Source organism: Seriola lalandi, unplaced genomic scaffold (genome assembly GCF_002814215.2).
Source record: "Seriola lalandi dorsalis isolate HSWRI2012SDOR001 ecotype SW California unplaced genomic scaffold, Sedor1 jcf7180002054945, whole genome shotgun sequence".
NCBI lineage: Eukaryota > Metazoa > Chordata > Actinopteri > Carangiformes > Carangidae > Seriola > Seriola lalandi.
Genome location: NW_019525496.1, coordinates 833,359 through 857,638, shown reverse-complemented (window position 1 = coordinate 857,638; position 24,280 = coordinate 833,359). Strand labels below are relative to the sequence as shown.

Here is a 24,280-nt window from a genome sequence, read left to right as displayed (position 1 = left end):
CCTATTGTCTCTCATGTTACCTTTATTAACTTCTCATCTTACATCAGACACTACAAGTCTTCACACACACAATAACAGGGCAAAGAATTATTTAAAGCCCATAATTAGGCACTGGTGGACTGTAACTAAGTGATATGCCTGGAAAAACAACAGTAAGATGCTGATTCCACAATTATCCAAGGACTACAATAATCAAATAATATAGTATAATACAATATAATTATGACAGTCGCTGTTTGTGAGCATAAAATATTTTTACTTTTGATTCTTTATGTGCATCTTTCTGATAATGTTTCTGTACTTCTACAGAAATGTAAGTGCAGGACTTTTATTTGCACTGGAGTATTTTAATACTGTTACCTAGTTTTACTTAGGTAAACCAGTTAAATACTTCTTCCGCCTTTGTAATTATGTTTGGAAATAAAGTTTCATTTTTTACTCATGAATGTGAGACACTGTAGATATGTTACACAGACTGCTTACAGTTTGAACTATACATCAAATATGACAAACACACACATGAGTGAAAATAAACAAGGCACAAATATGAAGGTTCACAGCCTTTTTTGTTGCTGTCGAGGTGCTGTGGATATCGCAGCAATCCATTAGTAATGCAACAAGCATCTGGAATGTTGTTCAAAAACTGCTGCTAGGTTAGCCCTATAAAAAAGATAAATGAGTGTCCCTGTGAATGTCCAGAGAATTGCATGTCTACTCATCCCATTCCTCCAGTACACTGAGGCACAGACAAGGACAGGCTGCAGGCCCTAAAGCGCTTTGGTTCAAGTGCAATAAAAGAATAAGACTATTGCTCAAAAACCTTACAAATAAACTTCACAGGAAACATTGCATGGATGCTGCTTCACACAGACACGAGAGCTTCAACTGATGTGGACCTCAGCCGCTGCTCTAGCCTCAAGAGAGGTGCAACAAGTTTCCATTATGGCAGCATGGTGTCTCTGTTTAACTATCATAAACGTCTGCTGCTCTGAGGAGACATATTTAATCGTGCTGCAAAAACAGCGTTTATATGGCTGTTTATGTGCTATCCTGTTTAAAAGGTCACTGCAGTCAGAGGCATGTATCTGCTCCACAGTCTCAGCCAGCGTTTAAGCTCCGTCTGTGGTTAAATTATGACATTTGTGTGGTGACAACGGTACAATACAACCACTCCTTTCTTGGCAAATTTTTTTCTTTAATGATATGCGTCACCCTCTGTTAGCTGCTTAGATTGAATTTCCCATTTTTGTATGGGAAAGCTTGTGGACTACGGCTTCCATTAAAGATATGCAAAGAACGCACGCGAGGAACAGAGCTCTACACATGTACCGAAGGCAATTAGGAGGTTCAATATGAAATAGTCAGTCTGCACATTGTCCGGATTTCACTTCCTGAAATGATGACTGGCATTTTGAATGAAAGACGGTGTGACAGGGGAGGGGAAAAATAAGCAATTTTAATGTTTTGTTTTATAAGGGGTGCATGTGTGGAGGGGTGGGGGGGTGAGTGCTTTATCATGCCTCACTATCCAACCTCTTACCTCCCTCTTTGGGCCTTTAGGAGCATCCTGTGACCCCTGACCTCCTGGACAATAGAGGCCAGGACGTTTCCCAGTGAGCAGCGATGGAGCCAACAACAGGAACATGAGGGGTGCTCCTGGGAAACAAACTGTTTATTGTGCAGCAGGATGGACACCCCCTCCACCGCCTCCACCCCCCCCCAACCCATGTCCCAGTCACTTACTTTCACACACAGTCACAGACACTAACTACACACCTCTGCACAGTGAAAACTTGTCAAACAACAGGTGGCTGCTCCTACCTCTGAACCATGTAGCAACTGTAATATTCAAATGTCCTGTATCCGCATTGAGTGTGCATGTGTGTATTTGGCAGAAACAAAAAAAAAAGATAAGAAGGATGTTTCTATTTCACCTAAGTCACAAACATATGCTGCAACCAAAAATATACTTTACTTCTTCTTTTATTGTTTTTTGGTATATGAATCTGTTGTGTTCGTACACGCCCCAGGACACAGCCTGTAGAAAACCTTGTTTCAGCTGTCGCTTTCTCCCTCATTTCTGCACTGGCTCAGGCTGTAGATGATAAGTTTATATTTAGTCAGACTTTCTATTTGATAACAGTACCAAGCCATTTGTTGGTGCTGCCATTGCCTGTCTGCTTCAGAGGAAATCCCTCCTTTGTCTCTCAAGGAAGCTCAGCAAACTGGGAAAACCTGAATTTGTCATCAGAACTCAAACAGCTGGAACACATTTGATTATGTGGAGTCACCACTAAATGTATTAGTCAACACTCCAGACTAGTTATTACCTACACTCTTGAGACTACTCAATGCAAGAGCAGCACAGTAAAACCGTTTCCAGAGCTGTCAATCACCGTGCCAGAACTGTGGTGCAACTCAGAGACACAGAGGGCTCTGGGGATCGCTCTTTAAGTGCTTAACCCCAAAGGATTACTGGTTCTTTATGAGTATGTGTGTGATTTGTGTTTGTGTGCCACATGATGCATATCAGATAAGGGTGGATCAGAGGTGACAGACAGGGGAATGGATCTGATCTCATTCTTTTTGCTCTCTCTGGAGAGACATTAAATCTCGATAATCAGAGAAATTAGAAAAAAAATATATTAAAAAAATAACCTATTAATCACTTTGTAGATGATGAATCCATGACTCATTCTAGTTGTTATCATAACGACAAAATTTAGTGATATTGTTTTCATCTAAATGTGGAAAGTAAATTATGTTTGGACAAGAACTTAATAACATGCTACAAGCCTGCAATTTGAGGTTCTGCTTGTACCTGAGTTTCTACATTCGGTGATACTTGTTTCTTTTACTTAAGTACATTCCAGACAAAAAACCCTCCACATTTAACTCACTAAATTTCTTAAATGGCTGAAGTCATTTTCCAAATTAAGATGTTACATGCAAAACATATGATAAACTTTAAATCTAATGCGATGTAGTTTACATTAGTCAACATAAGGAGCTTTTTAGCGTGAGTCTAAAAAGTGTAAAAAGTCATCACTCAGCCTGTCACTTAAAACAGGTTTGGTCTCTGAGAACAGTAAAATGCAGTATCATTTTTGCGCTAGGACCCTTGCTTGTAAATGAGACATCCCATAACCAGCTATGCAAATAGGTCAATAAAAGCTGGCGACTTCTCCATGGCCACAGTTGGAGCATATAAGGCCATTTAATAGGCACATCCTTGAAGCTATAAATGTTTATATGATTTCATGATGATGTAAACCTTGCAAGCCAAAAAAAAACAACACAGACAGTCATGTACCAGCTTGTTTTAATGACCAAAACGTAAGAGGAAGACAAAGGGAAGCTTCAAAAAATTGATCCAAGTTTTAAAACTCACTAACACTGATACCCAAAAAAGAGGAAGATTTGAGGAATAACTCAGAGATTTTCTAGGTCAAAGGCCACCTTAACACTGACAAGCAAAATCAAATCACAGCTAAGGAAATGGGCCATGAAACACTGATTGCTCCATACATAATGACCCTTTTTCCAATTGCTTAGCTCAAGAATTATTTGATTGTGCAGAGTGCTGACTTCACTGCAAACATGAGCACTGCTTGCACATATTGCCTGAGTGTATAATCAAATCAAGACCATTGATACAAGGAGTGAACAAATATCTCTTAGTATGTGGGAACAATATGGATCTTTGTTCCACAAGAGAGCCCTCAGAAAGCTAATACACTGACCGAAGGTAAAACACCTCTGGGGACTGGGAGCCCAGCTTGTGCTCAGCATTAATTGGTTGTGCTTTTATTGGATAATTCAGACATTAGCAAGACCCATTTAAGTTAATTTTGAAAATGACAGTGAGCATATGTGCTTTGTCACATTAGCAACCATGGGAAAAGTGCCATTGAGTGGAATATACTTAAACTCAGACACATGTTTAGCATAATTGCCACAATAAGTGGAATGGTTTCTGCTATACAATGGGACTTCTACTGATGATGATTCATGTGACCAAAAAGACAGATCACTGGAGTTTGCTGAGTCTGTGGTTTCAAATAACAGCACTATAGGCTATATTCCTCATGAGACAGGTCAACTAAGCTGCTACCCCCACCCATATCATCCCAGGTCTGACACATTCACACCTTGGCTCATACATCAATTTGGAACTTGTGGCACCAGTCCTGTAACTAAAAACTCAACTTCTGGGTATAGCTGGGAAATTCCCTACACAGGTCAGTGATATGTTGCCTTATAGAAAGAAAGACATTTTTGCTTATTGCTTTGAACATTTACAAGGTAGCATGCCCCCGTAACTGTTGGGACTGACTTGTGTCTCTGTCACTTACAAACACCATAGGTTTAAAATATACAGTAGCAAGCAAACCAATGTGATTTGAGATTTCTGAGGAAACTACAGTAGGGTGACTGTGGGAGGCTTTGTGAACTGAAGCTTCTCAAGCCAACAAAGTGTGGGCTTGACTGTGTCTGAAAACCTCATGCTGATAAATGGCCTCTCCAAGTAGACAAACTCAGAACACAAGGCCCCTGCTGCACAAGACCCAAACTGCTACCTCTGCTGCTGGCTGAATCTGATTACAGGCAGGCCCTGAGGACAGGCAGGTCATTGAGAGCACAGAGATGAGCAAACAATAAGATATTATCTGAAGGAATCTTCAGCTTTCCAAAGCAAAATGGTCCCTCTCAGTGTCACATTGACGATAGGATCCTCAACCTGACACTGAATCAGCCATTTAAGAAGAATGAACACTGCGACCCATTCATACATACTCACTAAAATAATGAGAGCTCTTTTTTCACCCTTGTTTAAGATATATAAAGGGGAGCTCATGAGGCTTTGCGAGACAAGGCTGTGCAGAAACCGGAGCATGCAGCTGACTCAGATGAATATGCCTTTACAATGATTGGGTATTGAATGAACAATTCTATAGTCTTTCTCTTTATTCCTATGTACATGGAAATAATACACGTGTTTGGCTTCATTGCACTTTGCTGCTCCATTGTCATGCACTTTTGCGCTTGAAAAAATAATTTGAAAGCAATTCTTTAGATTAATAAACTGACTATGAGCATACAACATTCAGTTTCATAACTGACACTGTGATAATATTTTCCAATCGAAGCTGTTCATCACCTATTTTGGCCGTGTCTCTCTTGTGTGTGTGTGTTTTTGTTCTTTTCAAATAGTGACATCTTGTGGACACCCAGCCTCAGCTATTGTGTGGGTGTTATAGGCTGTACATATGTTTAAAACCATGTATTGAAGAATGTATGTTTTTTTTTAACACTGCCGTCCTGTCTGTTATTTGTGAACTTGATGATAAGATTGATAAATGTATTCATCATGATGCTCATTTAAATACTTGATTATATTTATTATTTATTATTATTTATAAATATAAACAAAAATAACTATATTGATCTCTGGCAGAATGTGATTAAATGGCAAAGAGGAAGAACAGATATAGTAGCCAAAATATAGGTAGGCAAATTTATGGGAAGTTATTGTATGGAGTTTCCATTCGTAGAATTTATCATGTGAAAATTTAATTTAGATAAGAATTATTGTGATTATTTAACATTATAATGGAGAGTCATATAATGTTGATTTTGATAAGTGTATGGTGTCAAAACTGTAAAAAAAAAACTAAATAATTTATTTTGGACTACAACCATGGAAATTGCATTTGCATTTGTAAAGAAAGTTATCGCGATATCACCCAAAACAGCCTGCCAGGCACCTAGAGGAGCAGGGATGAGAGGAGAGACAGCAAAATACCTCAGTTGTTCTGTGCCAGTCTTAAGAAAGATCAGACTTTAACACACAATTTACCGCATCGGTTGTACTGGGAACCAAAAGCCCCAAGCCTGTTAAATGTCAGACGTGATTTTCTGATTGTACGTAAAGTGAGATTTGGAAGAACGCGGCCACAAAAGCCAAATTTTATGTGTGAAGTGCTAACTGTTAGCTGACAGGCTAGCTAGCATAGCCATTGAAGCAATGGCGTTGAAAAGAATTCAGAAGGTGAGTGTATATTTCTTTCGTGTACCAGCCATACCTTATAGTAGACACACTTTTCTGAGTTTGCGACCCTCTGTGAAGGTAATAGCAGTGTGGAGCCGTTTCTGTAGCTCGACTTAGCCTTGCTTGCTTTTTGTGCTCCTTTTTTAAATAATGCACAGACAAAAGACGAGCTAACCACTGGTGGCCCTGTTGGTGCATTGCTACAGTAACGCTGACTACCAGTAACCACTCAAACAGCGTCATTGTTTTGAGAGCTACGTTTTATGTGTGTAATATTTACTTTGTCTTTCTGACATGTAGCGTAGCACCTTATCGATACTTTGGGAAAGGTGGCTAATGTTAACCAAACGAGTCGTTTCGCAGTGCAGCCGTAGGCTAACAGTTATTTAGCAAAGGTTAGTATGTGCTTTGGTCCTTGGTTTGATTGGTTGACATGCACAGGATTTGTTGTTAAATTCTTAGCTTGTCAGTTATCTTTATCCTTGTGGTTGGTCACTGAGAGTGTAGCTGATGATGTGTTTAGTCGCTGAATGACAGCTGCTTGCTGGTTGCCAAAATTGAACTCTAGTGTCAGTGTTGCCATATATGGAATGGCAAATGGGGCACTGGAGCAGGCCACGGTGTGTATTTATATAACAGAATAGATAGGCTTACTTTCAAGAGATATTAAATAACGGGCTTTATGTCATTTTAACCAATCCGTCGTTTCGCTGTCTGTGATCATTGTCATTTCATCAATAGTATGTAATGGAATATGGCCATAGCGTTTACATTTGTTTCTGATATAATATACCTAATTTACACAAGTTTATTTTTATTTATTTATTGCCTTGATTATTTCTGTAGCACATATTTTTTTCTTTCTGTTGAGCTCTAAAACCTTCACAGTCAGCATCCTTGGTAAAGCTAAACTGATGACTAAAATGATCATGAAATCGAGAACCACCATTTACATGTCAACAGGCTTGGATCATGAGTGTTAAGCAAACATGGCTGCCACTGAAAAGACTGGTAGTAATTTCAACCTGTCTCAAATTTAGGATTGAACTTTACCCACCACAAAGTTAAGTTAGCCCACATCACATAAAGCCAGAAATTATATGGATTAAGCTCCAGACATGGTCTCTGTTGCAAAGCTATACTTCTTTTTAATAAGAAGTTATTTCAAAATAAATATAACTCATTCATGATCCATCATTTTGACATACAGTGCATTGGTCTAATAATGAGGTTCTCACATAATTATATTTCATGTTTTCATGCATTTCATATTACATGTACTTAATATTAATAGATGTAAAATAACCACTTTTAACAGAAACTATTTAAATGTTTGTGATTTTCTTACAAAGAGTAAAGTTGTAACAATGCTGCGACTGATCAGTAAAATAAAAGCTGATTCATTTTGTGATTGTCTTACCTTTTTAGGAACTATCAGACCTGCAGAGGGACCCACCTGCTCAGTGCTCTGCTGGACCAGTTGGAGATGATTGTAAGTAGTTAGAAAATTGCTGTATCAGTGTATGCCTGAACAAAAAAATATCTGAATGCTTTGTATAAATATATTTTCAAGAGAGTATGGCATTATGTGCCAGGAGTTTGGATATCAACACTAAAATCATTATTGATTTTTTTTTTTCTCAGTGTTTCACTGGCAGGCAACAATAATGGGTCCGGTAAGTGACACTGTATCTTAACCCAATTGAAATATGCAACAGAAACAACGAAATTGCCGTTGACAACTTGTTTCTATTTATATTTCTTTAGAGTGACAGCCCATATCAGAGTGGAGTGTTTTTCCTCACCATTCACTTCCCGACAGATTACCCCTTCAAACCACCCAAAGTGAGTAAGGGTCTTCTTTGTGTGTAACACAATGAGGCACTAATACATCTCGCCTTAGCGACTCACTTTTATTTTACTGTGGTCAATGTAATTGGCTTCACTGGAAAATAACATATTTTTCTGTTTTGTCACAGGTTGCATTCACAACAAAAATTTACCACCCTAATATCAACAGCAATGGAAGTATTTGTCTGGATATACTGAGATCGCAATGGTCACCTGCACTTACAGTATCAAAAGGTAAGAGGATGCCAAAGGATTTATACTAGTGTGCTGACATTTTTATTTATTAAAACAGTTGTGAATGTTGACCCAACATGCAAGGTACTAGGGCCCTGACTCAGCCACAGGTAAGTGTAAAGCATTAATAAGACATTGTTAATGTAACAAGCTACACCTAGGTGGGCAAGTCAAACTGCTCACTTTTAGAATGGCTTCTGGTATTGCTGCTTTACCGTTCACAGCAGGTGAAAAAGTGATAGCGACACATTCCCCGTATTTCCACAACTTGACTTTTTCCCACATCCATGTCAGTCTTAAACCTTTAGACTCTTGTCCCAAGTCATGCCTTCAGACATAATGTGTTATGCCATATCAAGTCAGGTTCATGACATTAGGCGTTATGTTTAAATGTAAAAAGACAAGTCACATCAGAGCAAAAGAAATCCAGCGTCAAATGAAGTTCTGAAATACTTTTAAGTTTAATATTATTTGATATAGGATACATAAAATTACACTATGTATATTTGATAATATACATGGTGTATATATTCTAATGGCACTACCATACTATCAATTATATTTTAGGGTATTTGGTCATGTATCTCTTGATGTCTTATTTTTACTGTCATGACTTGTAAAGATGTCAAAGTCACACAAGTGGCCTCTACTTCTCAAGGTCACAGCCTTCTCATTGTCCTCTCAATGTAATCTTTAACTTCAATGTTCTGTTTCATTCTTCCACAGTATTATTGTCGATCTGCTCTCTTCTTTGTGATCCGAACCCGGATGACCCACTGGTACCAGAGATCGCCCATACATACAAGGCTGACAGGGAAAAGTGAGTGTAAAACATGAATGTACTGACTCAGTATTTTTGGAGAGTAACTTCACGGTTTGCAAGTTCATCTGAAACTTTTTTTCTAAACTTTGCATGTGTTTTACAGGTACAACAAATTAGCAAGAGAATGGACACAGAAGTATGCAATGTGAGAATGCCAGGGAGATCAAAATACAAATGAGAACAAAAGAAACACGTTTGATTTGTAACTTGAGGCAAATGAGCAACAGAGGGAAAAAAAAACAACTAGACAACAGCCCATCTTTTGGAGAAGGAAGCGATTCAATGAGGTACAGTGCCACCTGGCTTTCCGTGTGCTGAGCTGCTACCATGTGCTGTCCTTCATGACTTGTATGGATCTGCTGAGCAGGACCTGATGGGCTCCTTAAAGCACTCCCATATGGAATACCGGAAACTCTTCACAGCCCATACCACCACACTCAGACTTTAAACTGTTTCTCCTGCTATTGTGATCATCACTATCATTGTTGCCATTCATGCGCATCATTTTCACTGTCAAAGAGTCATATCATTGTGCTACTCAGAAGCTAAATGTTGGATTGATTTAGGAGATTGGCTCTCCCTTCATTTCAGAGGTACTGTCTGTGTCCCACTGGATGTCTTGTTATTACTGTATTTCCATGTATTTAGTGGCCTTTCTGTGTTATTATTTTCAAACGGTATATGTGCAATTGAGGCAGAATGTTCCCTGTTCAACACAAAATGGTGCGGTGCCATTACCAGCAGCTGATCTGTTGGCACATACTGTCTCTACCCCGGAACAATGTGAAAGATGTAAAGAAGGATTGGTCTCTATCACCCAATGCATTTGAAACTGCAACAGTATTTAGTGGTTTTGAAGACACTAGAGAGCTGCTATTAAGAGCTAGCTGGCCCTTGCATCACAGTTGTGGAGCTCCATAGGGCAAATGTCAACATCCATTTTTCTCACATGCTGTCATTGCCCTTATATCCTGTATAAGTAAACACCAATGGCTGGTGTCCATAGTGCACAAAATACTACTGTTGTATGACTTGTTCCTTGTTGTGTAGCTATGAACATAGCTCCTCTTTGGCATATAGCTAAGCTGTGTGCCTCCTCCTCAGTACAGTTACTCAGGTATCTAACCAAATCATCAGCCTTTACATGCAGTGACCCATGGTGAGAAAAATGACCTGGGCCCATATCATCAGGCTTAAAAAATATTACTGATCTACATTCACTGGTTCGTTCAGATAACAAAAAAAAAAAAAAAAAATAGCTCATGCTTCCAGAAGAAGCAAAATGATCAAAGACAGATCAGCACTCCTGAGGTTTTTTATGCATATAGGCCCTGATGGTCTGTGTTGCCATTTTGTCACAGAGAGGGGTTTTTTCCCCTTATTATCCCTCTCCAGTTCTTATAGTCACCATTTCCATTTATTTTTGAACAACATTTTGGATGTGAGCAGCCGTTAAATGACGCTGTTAAACATACATGCTACTGTTTTTCCAAAACAAAATGGCCTTTGGTTATAGCTGGTGTCACTTTTACTTAAAAGGGGAACTTGACATCAGAATTGACATTTTGCAGAACCGAGTAATAATTTGAAGTCATGTGCATCTAGTTACTTGAAGCGAATAAATACAGTAACTTGCCACGACAATTTCACCTGCTTTAATATTGGGTGATGTGAAGTTTTTGTCAGCATTTCTTTATATTCATATTCATGATCAAGTCTGCAAAGACTTGTTTTAGTTTTGGGATTATTAATCCACCGTGACAGTAAAACAGTTTGTCTGGGTGATACATTTGTGACCTTTTGTATTGTATCTTTGAAAGCTTTAGTTTTAGGCCTTTTTTTTTTTTCATTCATGTCACCAGAATTGAACATGATTGTGATGTGTCATAATGTAATATTAGTTTTACTATAACCCATCGTGACTGTTGGATAAAGTAGTTAGGAAATGCTATGATTTTTTTTTTTTTTTTAAATCATGGCTCATAATGTGCTGATGCTGCCAATATAAAGGGAATTATTTGATGTTCAAAAGGGGAAGAAAATTTGCTATTGAGGCATTACTGAATGGATTTATCCAGAAAGGTTCATAGTGAAGCATGAAAGTTTTAGAAGCTTTGATTGTAGAATTAACACTATGGTTTAGGCACCAAATATAGAATTTGATCATTGTTAGCTGCTGTAGAGAAAATGGTCAAAACAAGTTGTCCTGAAATACAGTATATACTAAAAGGTTTTGAAAATATATCTTCTAAATGCAGTGGAAGTCTTTTTGCTGCCAGACTACAATTGCAAATAACTTGTGTGTATTAGTACTAGTTCAGACTTTTTGTGCATTGTCGTTTGTTCATCTGGCTATTTATTTATTTGAAAGCCGAGTATCTTCCAGTTGTTCAATTGAATGCAGCCTCAATTCATCATGTCAGTGATGCTACATTGACTTCCTTTGTCCAGTGTGCTCAATAGAGTTTATATAGGCAGCTTGGCATGCTTTGCACTCTGGAGAACCTTCTCACAGCCATTTGCCGGATATCAGGGATTTCGTTACAATTCATCTGCCTAACACCTCTGACTAAAATTTTAGCCTTAACCCTCATTTTGTATATATAGAGAGAACGTGTCATAAACTGTTAAATTTGCTATCAGGGCTGTATCCCCCAAATGGGTGATTCATTTCATCAGTAGACATGGAAACCTGCTTGAACAGTACCAATATTTTTTGTTGAAAATTTCAGCCTGGCTTTCTCAGAACGCAGGACCAGCTTTCATGCATCTTAAAATTTGGAATATGTGTGCTTGAACTGCCACCATGAACGTCCATATGTCCTCACATAGCCTACACAAGATAACTATTGACCTTGTCATAACATATGAATAAAGTTCATCTTGGTTTACCGTTGTCTGCAGTCATTTCTTTTGTCTTTATTATAAGATGTAATAACTTCACAGCAGCATGAGCCAGAAGCAGCTGTAGTTATGGCTGTCTAAAGAGGAGGACGTCCTGTTTGGGTGCATTTAAATAACCAAAAATTATGTTTTGAAAAGAAGAGATAATCATGGACATATTGTACATGTGCTGTAGTTGAACTTATTTTCCACATACCGTCAAAAAAGCACTGTAAAAAGTTGTTCTTGGCATATAACAGCACATACCTGTAAGATGCACTCTAGGGTGCGTTTGATTCAACGACGTCTGCTGCGAGGTTTTTGCGGTGCAGACAACAATCTGTACACAGACCGAACTTTAATCTTCTCTTGCTTTTCTAAAGTGAGAATGTGTTGCATATTAATGATTATTTGCAAATCGGATGCACAGATTCATTGCCGAGTTTAAAATACTTAAAACCGCAAACTAGCTCCGCGCTTTCGTAGCGTCGCGCTACACTTATTGAAGCTACCCTGCCTGAGCTGTAGCCACTAGCTAAACTAGCTTCCTGCACAGCTGAAAGTCAGCATCATCGCCACTCCTCCCAGTAGGAAGGGCGCATCCCGGATAGCTAGCTGGCTAGCTGTACTCACCATAACGATGGCAGTTAACCTCAGCAAAAATGGCCCTGCATTGACAGCTGCATATAAAGAAGTGGTAGATGAAAAATCCAACACCGACTGGTAAGGAGCAGCATTTCAAAAACAGTGTTAGCGATGTGTAGGAGGCATTATTCTAGCTGCAGTGTTGGCTAGCACTGAGTCAGTCGTCAAGTAGTTAAGTTAACGTTAACCTAACGTTAGATAAACTTTCCCTGTGACCCAATGGCACATTGTTTACCACAGCAGACTTTTTACTCGCTAAATGAGCAATAACGTTAGCCAAAGTTGGCTTTGTTTACATGGGCGTTTAGCTTTCTCACATTTATTGCCAGTCTAATGTGTACTAACGTTAAAGATGAGCTAACTGATAAGCTAGTAATATGGTTAGTTAATGCTAGCTGGGCGCACTAACAGTATGAGCACTTAATCCCTATGTTTTGCATGCCTTTTATATTTTTGATAAGCTTGTCTGTCATGAAATTGAATGAATAAGTTGCTAGCTACCTCACCCACTTCCTGGTAAGACATCAAAAGTTAAATATGACTAATATGCGAAAGTCAGATCAAGGAACTTCCTCTTTACCTTGCCTGGAGTTACAGGGGTACTGTACTGTAACTTGCTCGCCTTGAGGTTCAAATTAAACCTGCTGGCGACAGCTGCAGTGTTTAATGATGACCTGAATTAATTAATTAATCACAAAGAGTAATTGCCCAGGGAGACCTGCTGGCTCCATATTCACCCTGAAAGTGTCTCTCTTCTGAGTGTTTGACAGTCTTCACTCAGCATTGGACAGCCATCACCTATGAACCCAACAACTAGCTCTCACTGTAATTCTTTTCTAACCTGAAATGGTGCTGACGGGAAAAAAAGGAGTAAGTGATCTTGCAGTAACTAGTTTCAGTATGAGCAAGTTCCACTTATCTAATAGTGAAAGGATAAACTATATCCCATTTATTTATTTCTGAAACTGACATCCCAATTAGAGATTTAATCGTTATTGTAATATGTAGGTGTATGTGAACAGGTCAAATGATCATTCTTCTATGTAGTACTGAGGTTAAATCATAAATGCATCAGTGATTTTCTATGAAATAGGACCTAAAGGCCGTAGATATTATTTGTAACTATGAGTTAAAAAAAAAAAAAGCCTTCTTTGTTTGCAATTAAATTATAGCTTTACTTCCTAATAGTCAGAAATGACATCAATAACAGCTACAAAATGGCCATGAAGTAATTTATAGACTTACCTAAACAATTTACCGAAGAACTTATCTAAACCTGTCACATTTTAGTTAGTGCATGTCATCATCATAATTTGATGAATATGGTTAACTGGTATTTTCTTAACACATATCTAACTCAAAAAAAGCTACTTGGTCTACCCAGTCATCAAGTGGAAGTCTTGTATGTCCACTTGAAGAGCACAGAAGCAAAGACTTCTCCACTTCTTCCTCCATGCTAATTAAAATGACGCAGGAATGCTGGGGCATTTTCTGCAGGAAATGGCCCGGCATTGACTCAGTCTGTGTCGGGCTGCTAATCCCCAGTTACTTTCATTGGGCATCTAACAGTAAGGAAAAGTCTGTCTGACACACAACCTGTAAAGATTACTGGTATGTTTGTTTTAAAGTGTGATTAAAACTACACTTTAGTATATTTATACCACCCTACTACAACTGTAAAATGTATCTTGTGTGAAAACAGCCTAAACTGTGTTTACAAAACATCTGCTGTTTGGTTAAGTGTGAAATGATGCATATCGACGCTGGAGCAACTACTCTTCGGTCCATCTGTGTGATCTGTTTTAAGGAGGTATTTTTGTATCCTTAATCCGGTGTTTCCTCCAGGGCCTTGTTCACCTATGAGGGAAACAGTAATGACATCCGCCTGGCAGAAAAAGGGGGTGAGTAGATGTTGTGCGAAAGTTTTTATGATCTCAACACGATATTATCAGATGTGTTCAGGAATTTCATTGTCAGCATACAGCTGCAGTTCTGGAATATCAGCACAAAAGGATTGCTTGCCTCTGCTGTCTCACCCCATCATTTGTAAGAGGAAAGAAATGTCCGCTGTTACACAACCAACCACAGTAACCATTTGACTTTTCCACAATGTTTATGTATCAGATGGAGGACTGGAGGAGTTGGTTGAGGAACTCAACAGTGGAAAAGTGATGTACGCTTTCTGCCGGGTCCAAGATCCAAATTCTGGCCTGCCTAAATATGTCCTCATCAACTGGGTTAGTGCTACGCTCAACTAGTGTTCATTCCTTTGTCTGCTTTGTTGTGGCCATTCTTGAGCCTGTGGAATAATTAATTTGTGTTTCAGACTGGGGAAGGAGTGAAAGATGCCAGGAAAGGAATATGTGCAAATCACGTCAGTGCCATGGCCAATTTTCTTAAGGTAACAGTACTCTCATTTCTGAGTGTAGTTTAAATATACATTTAATTTCTACTGCAGTCTGTTTATGGTTACAGAGGAGGTCATTTGTGTGCTAAATGGCATGTTAATGATGGCTTTGAGCAGGGCTCAAATAAAAAAAGAAAACAATAAAGAAAAATAGTGTACAGCATGCTGCAGGCATTGTTGGAATAATACAGTAGCTTTGTGAGTTGTGTCAATGTCATTCATATCATACCAGCAGACAGCGCATGTAAACAAACTGCTGGGTGGTGCATGCATGAACCAAGATACCAACTTTAGGTGTTTCTCTGTTTGACTCTGTATTAAATCAGCTTTTATATCCTGCTTTTTCAGGGGGCCCATGTCACAATAAACGCCAGAGCTGATGAGGATGTGGAACCTGAAGCGATAATGCAGAAAGTGGCTAAAGCCTCAGGAGCAAACTACAGTTTCCACAAAGAAGCCTCCAGCCGCTTCCAGGACAGCGGTCCTCAGGGTCCTGTGGTATGCACCCCTGTTTGCTTATCTTGGTCGGTAGAAAGATAAGCACTGGGCCAGATCATAACCAGGCTCCTTAATCTCAAAACGTCACTACGAGTGACATGTCTTAGTGTTTTTTTTTCTCTATATTACGGCCTTCCATTCACACTAAGCCAGCATTTCTACCATTGAAAACAATGTTTCAAACACTCTGAAGCGGAAAAAGTTGAAATTGCTGCTCAGTCATTATGAGAGAAGGTAACCATTGGTTCTTATCTGAGTGTAGTTGTGGAAAAGATCAGCGCTTTCCTAAAGATTAAAACAACTTCTGCTACTAACAAAAACACATAATGTGCTACTATGTCAACTGTTTAAATGATGGTATATCAGTTACAGAGAACCTTTCCAATCAGATATTTCAGTTTTGAGTAAGAATTAGTCATAGGACTTTTGTAAACTGCTGTATTTTTTATAATTACGTAAAACTAGTTTGACATGTTTACACAATCCTATTAAAGATATTTTTCCTTCCTGTAGGGCTCAGTGTACCAGAAGACCAACGCTATGTCGGAAATCAGAAAGACCAATAAAGACACCTTCTGGGCACAGGCAGAGGTAGGCTCCTGAACTTGCATTAAGCTACTGCCAACTTCAGCTTCACCTCTGAGACAGTGAAGAGAACCTGAAGCTGCTCTAAAAAGTCACTTCCTGAAAAATGTGTTTTTATGTAAGATGTTTTTGAATCATTGACTCATTGAAATTGCAACTCTCAACTTTCATTGAAACTCTTAAAAATATTGCAAGAGTTTGCAGTTTTGAAACATCTGACACAACAGTCAGGTAGTTTTTATCCATCAACAATCTAAGCATAGTCAGCAAAAGACTGTAACTCCACCTTTTTGTTTGCAGTTTTTGCTCAGCAGCACACCTGTCAAAGATGCGCCTAGAGAGTGGATTTCCACCCTGTAATTTTTTTACGATAAACAGTTGTGAAGTCAAATTTTTTTTAATGACAAATATATTTGCACGATGGTAAACTAAAGCTGACCCTGCTGGTCTGTTTGGCCTTTTAGAAAGAAGAGGAGAAACGCCGGCAGGAGGAGCGGCGCAAGGCAGAGGAGGAGCGCCAGCATCTGGAGAGAGAGAGGAAAGACAGAGAGGCCAAGGAGGCAGCACAGAGGGACAAAAGGGACAAGGAGAGGGCCTCTCAAATCGAGCAACAAAAGTAGGTAGCAACTGAAGAAGTGCACACCGGTCGAGACCGGTTTGCAGGAGCATCAGTTGAAAGGTTCAAATTACATTTCCTCTGTCGTCTAAATGGCCTTTTGTTTAATAGGAAGTACCAGCAGCAGCAGGAAGCTGAGAGTAGAGATCAGGAGAAACAACATTTGGTGAGTGTCTCATTGTCTGACAAGATCACACTTTGAGTAAATGGGGTTTCAACTGTGAAGAAACTCGTCAGGAACATAAGGAACTGATGCGAGTGAGGTGAGAGTGAATGTGGATTGGTGCAAAGTTTACTTTCATATTGACTGTAACCCACTTTTCTATGATTGTGTTGATAGTTAAATAAGTTTCAATAGCGCACGCGTCTTGTAAACACTTAAACAGTCAGGAAGGTAGCCAGTGTCAGCAGTGTCAACATTGATATCAACATTATCAGGAGGATCAGGAGGAGAACCAGGCAGCCCAAAGGAAAGCAGTCAAGAGAGGTGAATCAGTGGAGAAGGCCAATGTGAGTTCCCCTTTCTGAAAGTGATCTCTTCTGGGCAAATTGCTTTCCTTTTTCTTGCCTACCTCAAGACAAGCGTTTGTCTCTTTCTAATCGAAAGTGAACCCTTTGACACTCAACCTAACACATATCTTCTTCTTCTCTTCTGGTCTTTATTGCATGGCCTCTTTCCATAATACACTGTTAGAAATCTCTGAGCAACACATTATTAATAACCTGTGGACATCTAATGCTTATTGTACATATTATTTGTTATCTTTTTTTTTTGTAGGAGGCAGCTTCTCTCATCTCTCAGCGTGCTCTGAATCCCAGAGAGATGTTCAAGCAGAGAGAGAGGGGAATAACTCCCAGTGACTCAGACGTCCCCGCTGCTGCCCCTGCTAGCCCCCAGCCAGGTATCACCCAAGCGTGAACAGTGACCTCATCATATAAATCTATTTGCTTTAAATGTCACAGCCTTTCCTGCATTACTGCCAGGCTCTCTTAGCCCCTTCTCAGGTAGCGATGGGTACAAACTGGGGACTTCTCCAGAGGCCAGCGCCATCCTTTGTCAGAGCTTTTAACTTTCCACCAGACTGTCTAGTTGTCTCATAGTCATACTTAACACTGTGTCTCCATCATGGTGTCTTCTCTTTTTCTGCTCAACCTGTCTGCTCTGTTTTTTTCTCTCTCGTCCATATTTTGCATGTTTTGGGGGTTCCATGTGTGTCTCTGCTCAGGGCGTCTGCAAAGCCCTTTTCTGTCTAAGCAAGCGTATGAATCTGAGCGAGCCAGCTCACCTCAGCGTCAAGCTTCGCCTGTGCCAGCAGGCACCGCCTCTCCTGTCCGTGCCACAGGTGTGAGCTTTACACAACACACACACACACACACACACACACACAAATATACACAAAGAATTAATACACTGGGTGACACAGTCTCATACTTGACTAAAAGCGCCATGCTTCATTTTCTCATTGCTGTTCTTGTGTGTCATCATCTTCATACTCCTTGTAATCATTATAATCAATTTCACCATGAGTCAAACTTCCATTCGTTGTACTTTCTGTTTTTCTAAGAAACGTAGAGATTATTGCTTTAATTCTCCTCGATTGAAAAGAATTCCCCCGGTGGTTGGTTTGTCAGCCTGTGTGGACTTGTGGATGTGTTCCTCTGTGTATATGCATGTCTGTGCTTGTGTTTTGGGTGATAAGAGCCTGATGTGGATGATGGACAGTCCAGGTGTGAGTATGATGAGCAGGAGGCAGCCCCACAGGAGCAGGAGAAAGGTGGGGCCCATTTCACACAGCATCAGCCTCAGTGTTAACATCAGCTTTCCAACCCTTCCATCTGCACTTACGAAAATGTTTTTGCAGTTTGATGTAAGAACAAACTGTATGATTCCCTCCAGCTAAACTGCGCTGTCAGGATCAGCTGCTGCTGCCACCTGCTGGTGGATACACAGCTCAGCTCAGATACAATCTTACTGACATTGATCTCTCTTTTCAGAGGAGGCACCCGCTGCCAAATCATATGTCCAGGAAGAGCCCGCTCAGGTGATTGTTTGTTTACTTACCTTCAGCAGGAGGCTTTTCTTCCATCATATGAATCAATTCTGAAACATAACCTGACCTCATTTCTCTCCCAGGTGGAGGAGAAAAACTCAGATGAGGTAACTGCTGAGGAGACCTCAGATAGAGGCATCTGTGCCAGAGCCTTATATGACTACCAAGCTGGTAAGTTATTTATTTATTTATTTTATCACCGTACCATAACAGCTATTAACCAATATGTGGTCAGGCAAATAACATAAGAATCAATGGGCAACTTAATACCCAGTTTCAGCTTGGACGTGCCCCCTCCGCAACTTCAAAAAATGCATTTAAATCCAGGCTCACAAAAAGCACCACACCCCAAAAAAACCCCACAACCGTCAAAACACTCCCACCCCTCTCAAAGCTCTGACTGGTGTCCATGACTATCTACACCTGACTGTTTTAGCCGGTTTCAGTCGTGCTAGTTTCTTTGCTATATTTGCCATGTCTCGTTTTATCATCTACATCGGCTGGTACCAGCTCACTCTTGACTTATACTGGGTGACAGAAAAAGCAGCAACAGTGAAGTGAGGCTTCAGCAGATGCAGCGGAGGCAATGGAGAGTGACAGAAAAGGGGATGTCTGAGGGGTCGGAAGGATGAAAATTTGCCCCAACACTGTAACTAGTAGTAACAACTGTAGGTTTTTCACAGATTTCATAGAGGTCATGAGAACAGAATAGCTTTATGTTATCAAGTGACTGCACATAGATGATGTTAAAGTGGCACAGATTTTTATATATATGTCTTTTAAGTCACTGTGTATCACCAAATTAGGTAACACAATGTTGATTGAGCCTATGACACACTGGTGAAATTAAGAAAGTCCTTGCATTTTATGGTATGACTCAAATGTGCAAAATCCCAAGGAACACAAATGACTATAACAAAGTTAGTGATGTGTGTTTGATTGAAGTGATGAAACAAACCTGCATTTACCATCACCAAAGATAATAAAACAGATCTTTGAGATTGCTACTTTAACTCAAAAATGTATATTTAGTGTTATGTTACTCTAGATACTCTAGTTAGATACCACAAAGTAGTTGGTTGTTTGTATTGTTTTCAGGATAGGAATAGTCTAATGAACCTCTGCCTAAAATGGGTATTAAACGTTGTTTACATTGTTTGAAAATGTACATTATACTTGAACTTTGCTGATGTTCACTGCTCTTTTTCTCATTCAGCTGATGACACAGAGATCTCGTTCGATCCCGACGACATCATCGCCGGGATCGAGATGATAGACGAGGGCTGGTGGCGAGGCTACGGTCCAGATGGCCATTTTGGAATGTTCCCAGCCAATTACGTGGAGCTTATCTAGCCCAGCGCGAACCCCACCACCACCACCACCACCACCCCACCCCAACCTACACAGATCAACACACTGGCAGCCCCGGAGGACCTCTGCAGTAAAACAACACACAGCAAAGTCAGTCCTCGCACACAAGTGATCAGGCTGATCAGGCTGAAACAGAGCAAATGAGCCTCCGCATCATGGACCAATGAACAGATGGTAATCGTGGGCCAGAAGCTTTTGAAATCTCTCCACATTTCAAGAAAGCAATTCCATTAAATTATTGATGTAAGCAACTGATGGCATAGTTTAGGGAAGACCAACAGACCGACCGAAACTCCCTCTTACTTCCCCCCAAAATAAATCTCTTTACCTTTTAGATGTGATGCAGTACGATATCAGCCTTTGTTAAGTCTTAAAGTCAATAATAGTATTTCTAGTTCACATTCCTTACAAAGTGACTTCAGTTCTTTTTCAGGTATTATTTTGTTGTTACTTGTAGCAAATGCTCCTGCACATTTCAGGAAAAAAAAAAAAAATTCAAAGATAGTGGTACCAGCTACAGTGTAATCTTTTGCCTTGTTTTTGCCTTTCTTTACCAGCAGACTGAATTTCCTTTTTTTAATGTGACTTACAACCTGTGTGAATTACAGACCCTGTTTTAGTACTGATCTGACTGTGGTTGAAGTGAATATTTAAAAAAAAAAAAAAAACAGATCATGTTTGCTGTGCTCCAGGTGGTTGACTTGTTAGTGGGGAATGCATAAATGGTTAAGTTCCCTTTAACTGTGAGAATATAACGGTTTGTTTTCATTTCAGTTCCTTCCTTATATGGACCAAATCATTTCAACATATTTAACTTTTCAGGGACAAGCTGAAGAGGAAAAAAAATATAAGTCAGCATTATTTTTCAAGAGATTGGATCCTGCCGGTCTCTTAAGAGTCATATGTGATTATTGTGGTGCCATAATGAGGGGAAGTGAATTTAGTGATACACCCTGAAAAGCGCTTGGTGACATTTTAGTTGAACATTTGACAGCAAGTTGCAAGTTCACTGTTTTATCCTGGAACAGAATTCTTGCTCTTTTAAAGCTCGGAGGTCAGTCAATAAAAGGAAAAAAAGAATCGATCATGAATAAATAAATAATAATAAAAAAGGGCATCATGTATCAATTTCATTATTCATGTTTGTTTTTCCAGAGTCTATTATAATGCACAGACATTCTTCATAATAAAATAAATAAACAAGCTGTGTTTTCACATCTGTCCAAAGAGGTCGAGCATGACACCTGCTGCATACATTTTAGCAAAAGGTTGAAATAACGTAGAAAGCCATCAGGGATTTTCAGAGGTCTAACAGGAACTCAGACGTATACACACACTCAGTATGTGCACTACAATCAGTTTCCTGGAATGAGGCAACAGCTGGGGAATTCACCTCTAATGCATAGGTTTCATTTTCACACGAAAGATCAGATTTTACCTTTCCCACATCCTTCAGTTACATCTCAGTTCGGGTGAATGTGAAATGATGCAGCAGACAAATTATTGACTTTATTAATTTATTATTACAAAACAATGTTCATACAAACTGGATTTTAGTTCATTTGTGTCCGCTCCCTCCACTGAACTTGTTTTGTCCTTTTCACAGTTCAAACTGTGGTACAGCCCCATCCTCACCCACTCACTTAGTCATGTATCTATATGTATAGATTCCATATTCATGATAGGAGATGTTAAAATTGATTTCATCTGAGCTTTTTTTTATTGGTCTGCTGAATATTGCTCAGGTGCAAACCCCAATTAAGCTTTGAAATTTACAGGCCTTGGTGTATGTGTGTGCTTTTATTACATTAAGTCTGGAAATAAGATTTCTTTTTTTATTGATAGCCAGAATAGTGCATTTATCAACCCTACGCTACATTTAATTCCTCCCAAATTTTGTGTCTCAGCTTGAATCATATTTGAACTGAAATTGTTTTCAAATTTAATTTAATATTAGCTTCTGATGATGAGTCAAACTGTTATCTGTACTGAGTTTCAGGATAATTTCCACATACACCTACACCATCTAGAAACTGTCAAGGTAAATATATTAACTCCCACTCTGCCCTCAATAATAATGATGTATTGTGATGCAGAAGTATTTCTGTAAATTTACGCTCATCCGTAAAACATCAGGATCAGGATATTTATACCCATTTATTGTGAAAAACCTGATTTTGCAAAACGGAGAATGACAGTTTCTCAACATGACTGGAATCTTATGTGCCAGTTGAAACATTTGCAGATCGTTCCCAGGATAGTGACTCACTTCAGACAGGAAATTTTTTCTGTATTGGATTCACAATATTTTCTCCAGTGCGTTCTCATTTACATTGTGCTGCCCTCATCTCAACCTCATAGGTTTATGTCAGTGAAAGTCTGAAATGAATAGCTGGGGATTTTCACAAGCCATGTTTTTGCTCATCATCCACACATTTGTTGTTGGCATAGAATTGCTCACAAGAGTTCTGCAAAATATATTGTCACGATTAAATGGAATTAAAATACATTTCCTCTAAAGGCCTCGTGTATGACATGAAGTATGAATATGTGATCCTAGAAATGCAAATTTAACGCTCTCCTGATCTATGCAATTGATTTTTTTAATGCAATTTTTTCTCACTCTTGCCTCATTAAGTCTCTCTTCGTCTACATGTCACTGAATCAAGTATTTCATCTAATCATGTAACCAAGGGTGTCATTCATATATGAACATTTTAGTGTTCATAATTAATATCACATTTCTTCCATTTTCGCAGACAGTCTTGTTAATCGTCTCGACAATCAAAAATTGTCAAAAAGCAAAAGCAAAACTTGTTTTGTATCCGTCAAACAAACGAGAGAAAAAAATCCCTCTGCGATTTGGACAGTTTGTAGATATTTGGTTATTTTGACATTTAAATGTTAATCATTTTGAAATGTCATACTCTATCCGCAACAGATGGAGGAATAGGACATCCCCTTTTCAAACAGATCAAAAACATGCGGAGGAAATGTGGATAGTGTCGAGTGCAGCTTCATCGCTCGTCAGTGTTTTTGTCATGAACTGTGTGTAGTTTTGCAGTCTGGAACAGCCAAAGGAAAATGGAGGGAAAATGCAATAACTTTTAATTGTGACCTCGTGAAAAATTAATGATTCAAAAATACTAGACCATATATCTTTTAATTGAATATGAATAAAAAAAGTATTGTAAATATAGTATATATAAAGTAACTCGACCCTGATGCTTTCCAAGGCCTCTGGTATGCCGCCATAAGGAACATAAAATCTTAAGACAACGCCCTCTGACTCATAACTGGTAGTAGGGACAAAGATGACCGTTTTTTTTACCCATTTGCCACTCATCCCACGTGGAAAAAGCTGCTTCTGCATTGTCCTGGCATTATATTTTTAACCAATGTATTTTAGGCTATGGTCCATAGATACTATTTTAAAGAAGTGGTGCTTCCTTTCCTCCTTAAAATGTGAGATATAAAATCTCTGCAACAGTCTCAGAACTTTCATTTACCTAAAGGAGAGCTGATAGGGAAGGCGTTTACTGTTATGAGTCAAAACTAAATCTGTGAATCCTGTCGAAGGCACTTTTTAGGCTAAATAAATTGTGTTCTTTTTAGGTAGCAGCTTTATTTGCTACCTCCCATCCAGACCAGGCCTGAAAGTTTTAATTTAATTTCAATCAACATGATGCACTCAAAAATCAACATCATTTAAAATGATGTACTTAGATGTGTATACTTATATAATCTAACATCACCATCAAATAATATTGCTTTTCTTATCAGAACCAATACCGATACTCTTGAACGATCCCCATTTTTGCTGTGTTTTAATTAACATCTTGTATAAACTGAAAAATAAATTAAGGGAAGCGAGATGCTTTCAAGATGCAAATTCATTGGGGTGTTTAATACTTCTTGTTTTACTTCTTAGAAAATACTTAGTGGCAGCAGGAAGTGTTGCCTCTTTTACACACATTAATGCATACTTATGTATCACTGAATACAATATGAATTGCCATGCTACACTAGCAAAACATGTTTATAGGACCTATTAAAGCTTCAGTGACATAAAACACTGAAATGAAACATTTAATATAAAAGAAACCCAAACCACATGATTCGGATTTGAATGACTTTATCTGAGTCACTGTGAAGTAAGTATCCATTTGTCAGTAAGAAGTCCCATATTTGAAAACGGTTCTTAAAATACATTGTTCTCATAATGTAGACTTGTGGGAAGTGTCGTATTGATTCTGGGCATCAG

The 24,280-nt window shown here is 39.0% G+C and overlaps 2 protein-coding genes across 4 annotated transcripts; both read left to right on the top strand.

Annotated features, from left to right (window-relative positions):
* Positions 1-5,754: 5,754 nt before the first annotated feature.
* On the top strand, positions 5,755-11,856 carry ube2d4 (ubiquitin conjugating enzyme E2 D4). 2 transcript variants are annotated; one of them, XM_023393964.2, is made up of 7 exons: positions 5,755-6,052; positions 7,481-7,544; positions 7,697-7,728; positions 7,820-7,897; positions 8,032-8,137; positions 8,864-8,957; positions 9,064-11,856. In XM_023393964.2, exons 1-7 carry the CDS (start codon positions 6,029-6,031, stop codon positions 9,107-9,109), a joined length of 444 nt encoding a protein of 147 aa, XP_023249732.1. In that variant the 5' UTR covers positions 5,755-6,028; the 3' UTR covers positions 9,110-11,856. The 2 variants fall into 2 exon arrangements, with proteins under 2 accessions (XP_023249732.1, XP_023249731.1); XM_023393963.2 differs by lacking the exon at positions 5,755-6,052 and adding an exon at positions 6,628-6,672.
* Positions 11,857-12,408: 552 nt separating this feature from the next.
* dbnlb (drebrin-like b) lies at positions 12,409-21,221 on the top strand. 2 transcript variants are annotated; one of them, XM_023394087.2, is made up of 15 exons: positions 12,409-12,566; positions 14,334-14,389; positions 14,613-14,725; positions 14,815-14,889; positions 15,244-15,393; positions 15,907-15,984; positions 16,443-16,594; positions 16,706-16,760; positions 17,033-17,104; positions 17,373-17,496; positions 17,821-17,937; positions 18,295-18,369; positions 18,590-18,636; positions 18,729-18,816; positions 19,862-21,221. In XM_023394087.2, exons 1-15 carry the CDS (start codon positions 12,484-12,486, stop codon positions 19,996-19,998), a joined length of 1,422 nt encoding a protein of 473 aa, XP_023249855.1. In that variant the 5' UTR covers positions 12,409-12,483; the 3' UTR covers positions 19,999-21,221. The 2 variants fall into 2 exon arrangements, with proteins under 2 accessions (XP_023249855.1, XP_023249858.1); XM_023394090.2 differs by lacking the exon at positions 17,821-17,937.
* Positions 21,222-24,280: the final 3,059 nt, after the last annotated feature.

What these genes read in the sequence shown, in the direction of transcription:
- dbnlb (XM_023394087.2), top strand. Translation starts at nt 12,484, where the DNA reads ATGGCAGTTAACCTCAGCAAAAATGGCCCTGCATTGACAGCTGCATAT. An exon ending in AATCAGTGGAGAAGGCCAAT is followed by an intron (nt 17,105 to 17,372) that starts GTGAGTTCCCCT and finishes TTTTTTTTGTAG; the next exon opens with GAGGCAGCTTCTCTCATCTC. An exon ending in CTTATATGACTACCAAGCTG is followed by an intron (nt 18,817 to 19,861) that starts GTAAGTTATTTA and finishes TTTCTCATTCAG; the next exon opens with CTGATGACACAGAGATCTCG.
- ube2d4 (XM_023393963.2), top strand. Translation starts at nt 6,643, where the DNA reads ATGGCAAATGGGGCACTGGAGCAGGCCACG. An exon ending in AGGCAACAATAATGGGTCCG is followed by an intron (nt 7,729 to 7,819) that starts GTAAGTGACACT and finishes ATATTTCTTTAG; the next exon opens with AGTGACAGCCCATATCAGAG. An exon ending in ACCCCTTCAAACCACCCAAA is followed by an intron (nt 7,898 to 8,031) that starts GTGAGTAAGGGT and finishes GTTTTGTCACAG; the next exon opens with GTTGCATTCACAACAAAAAT.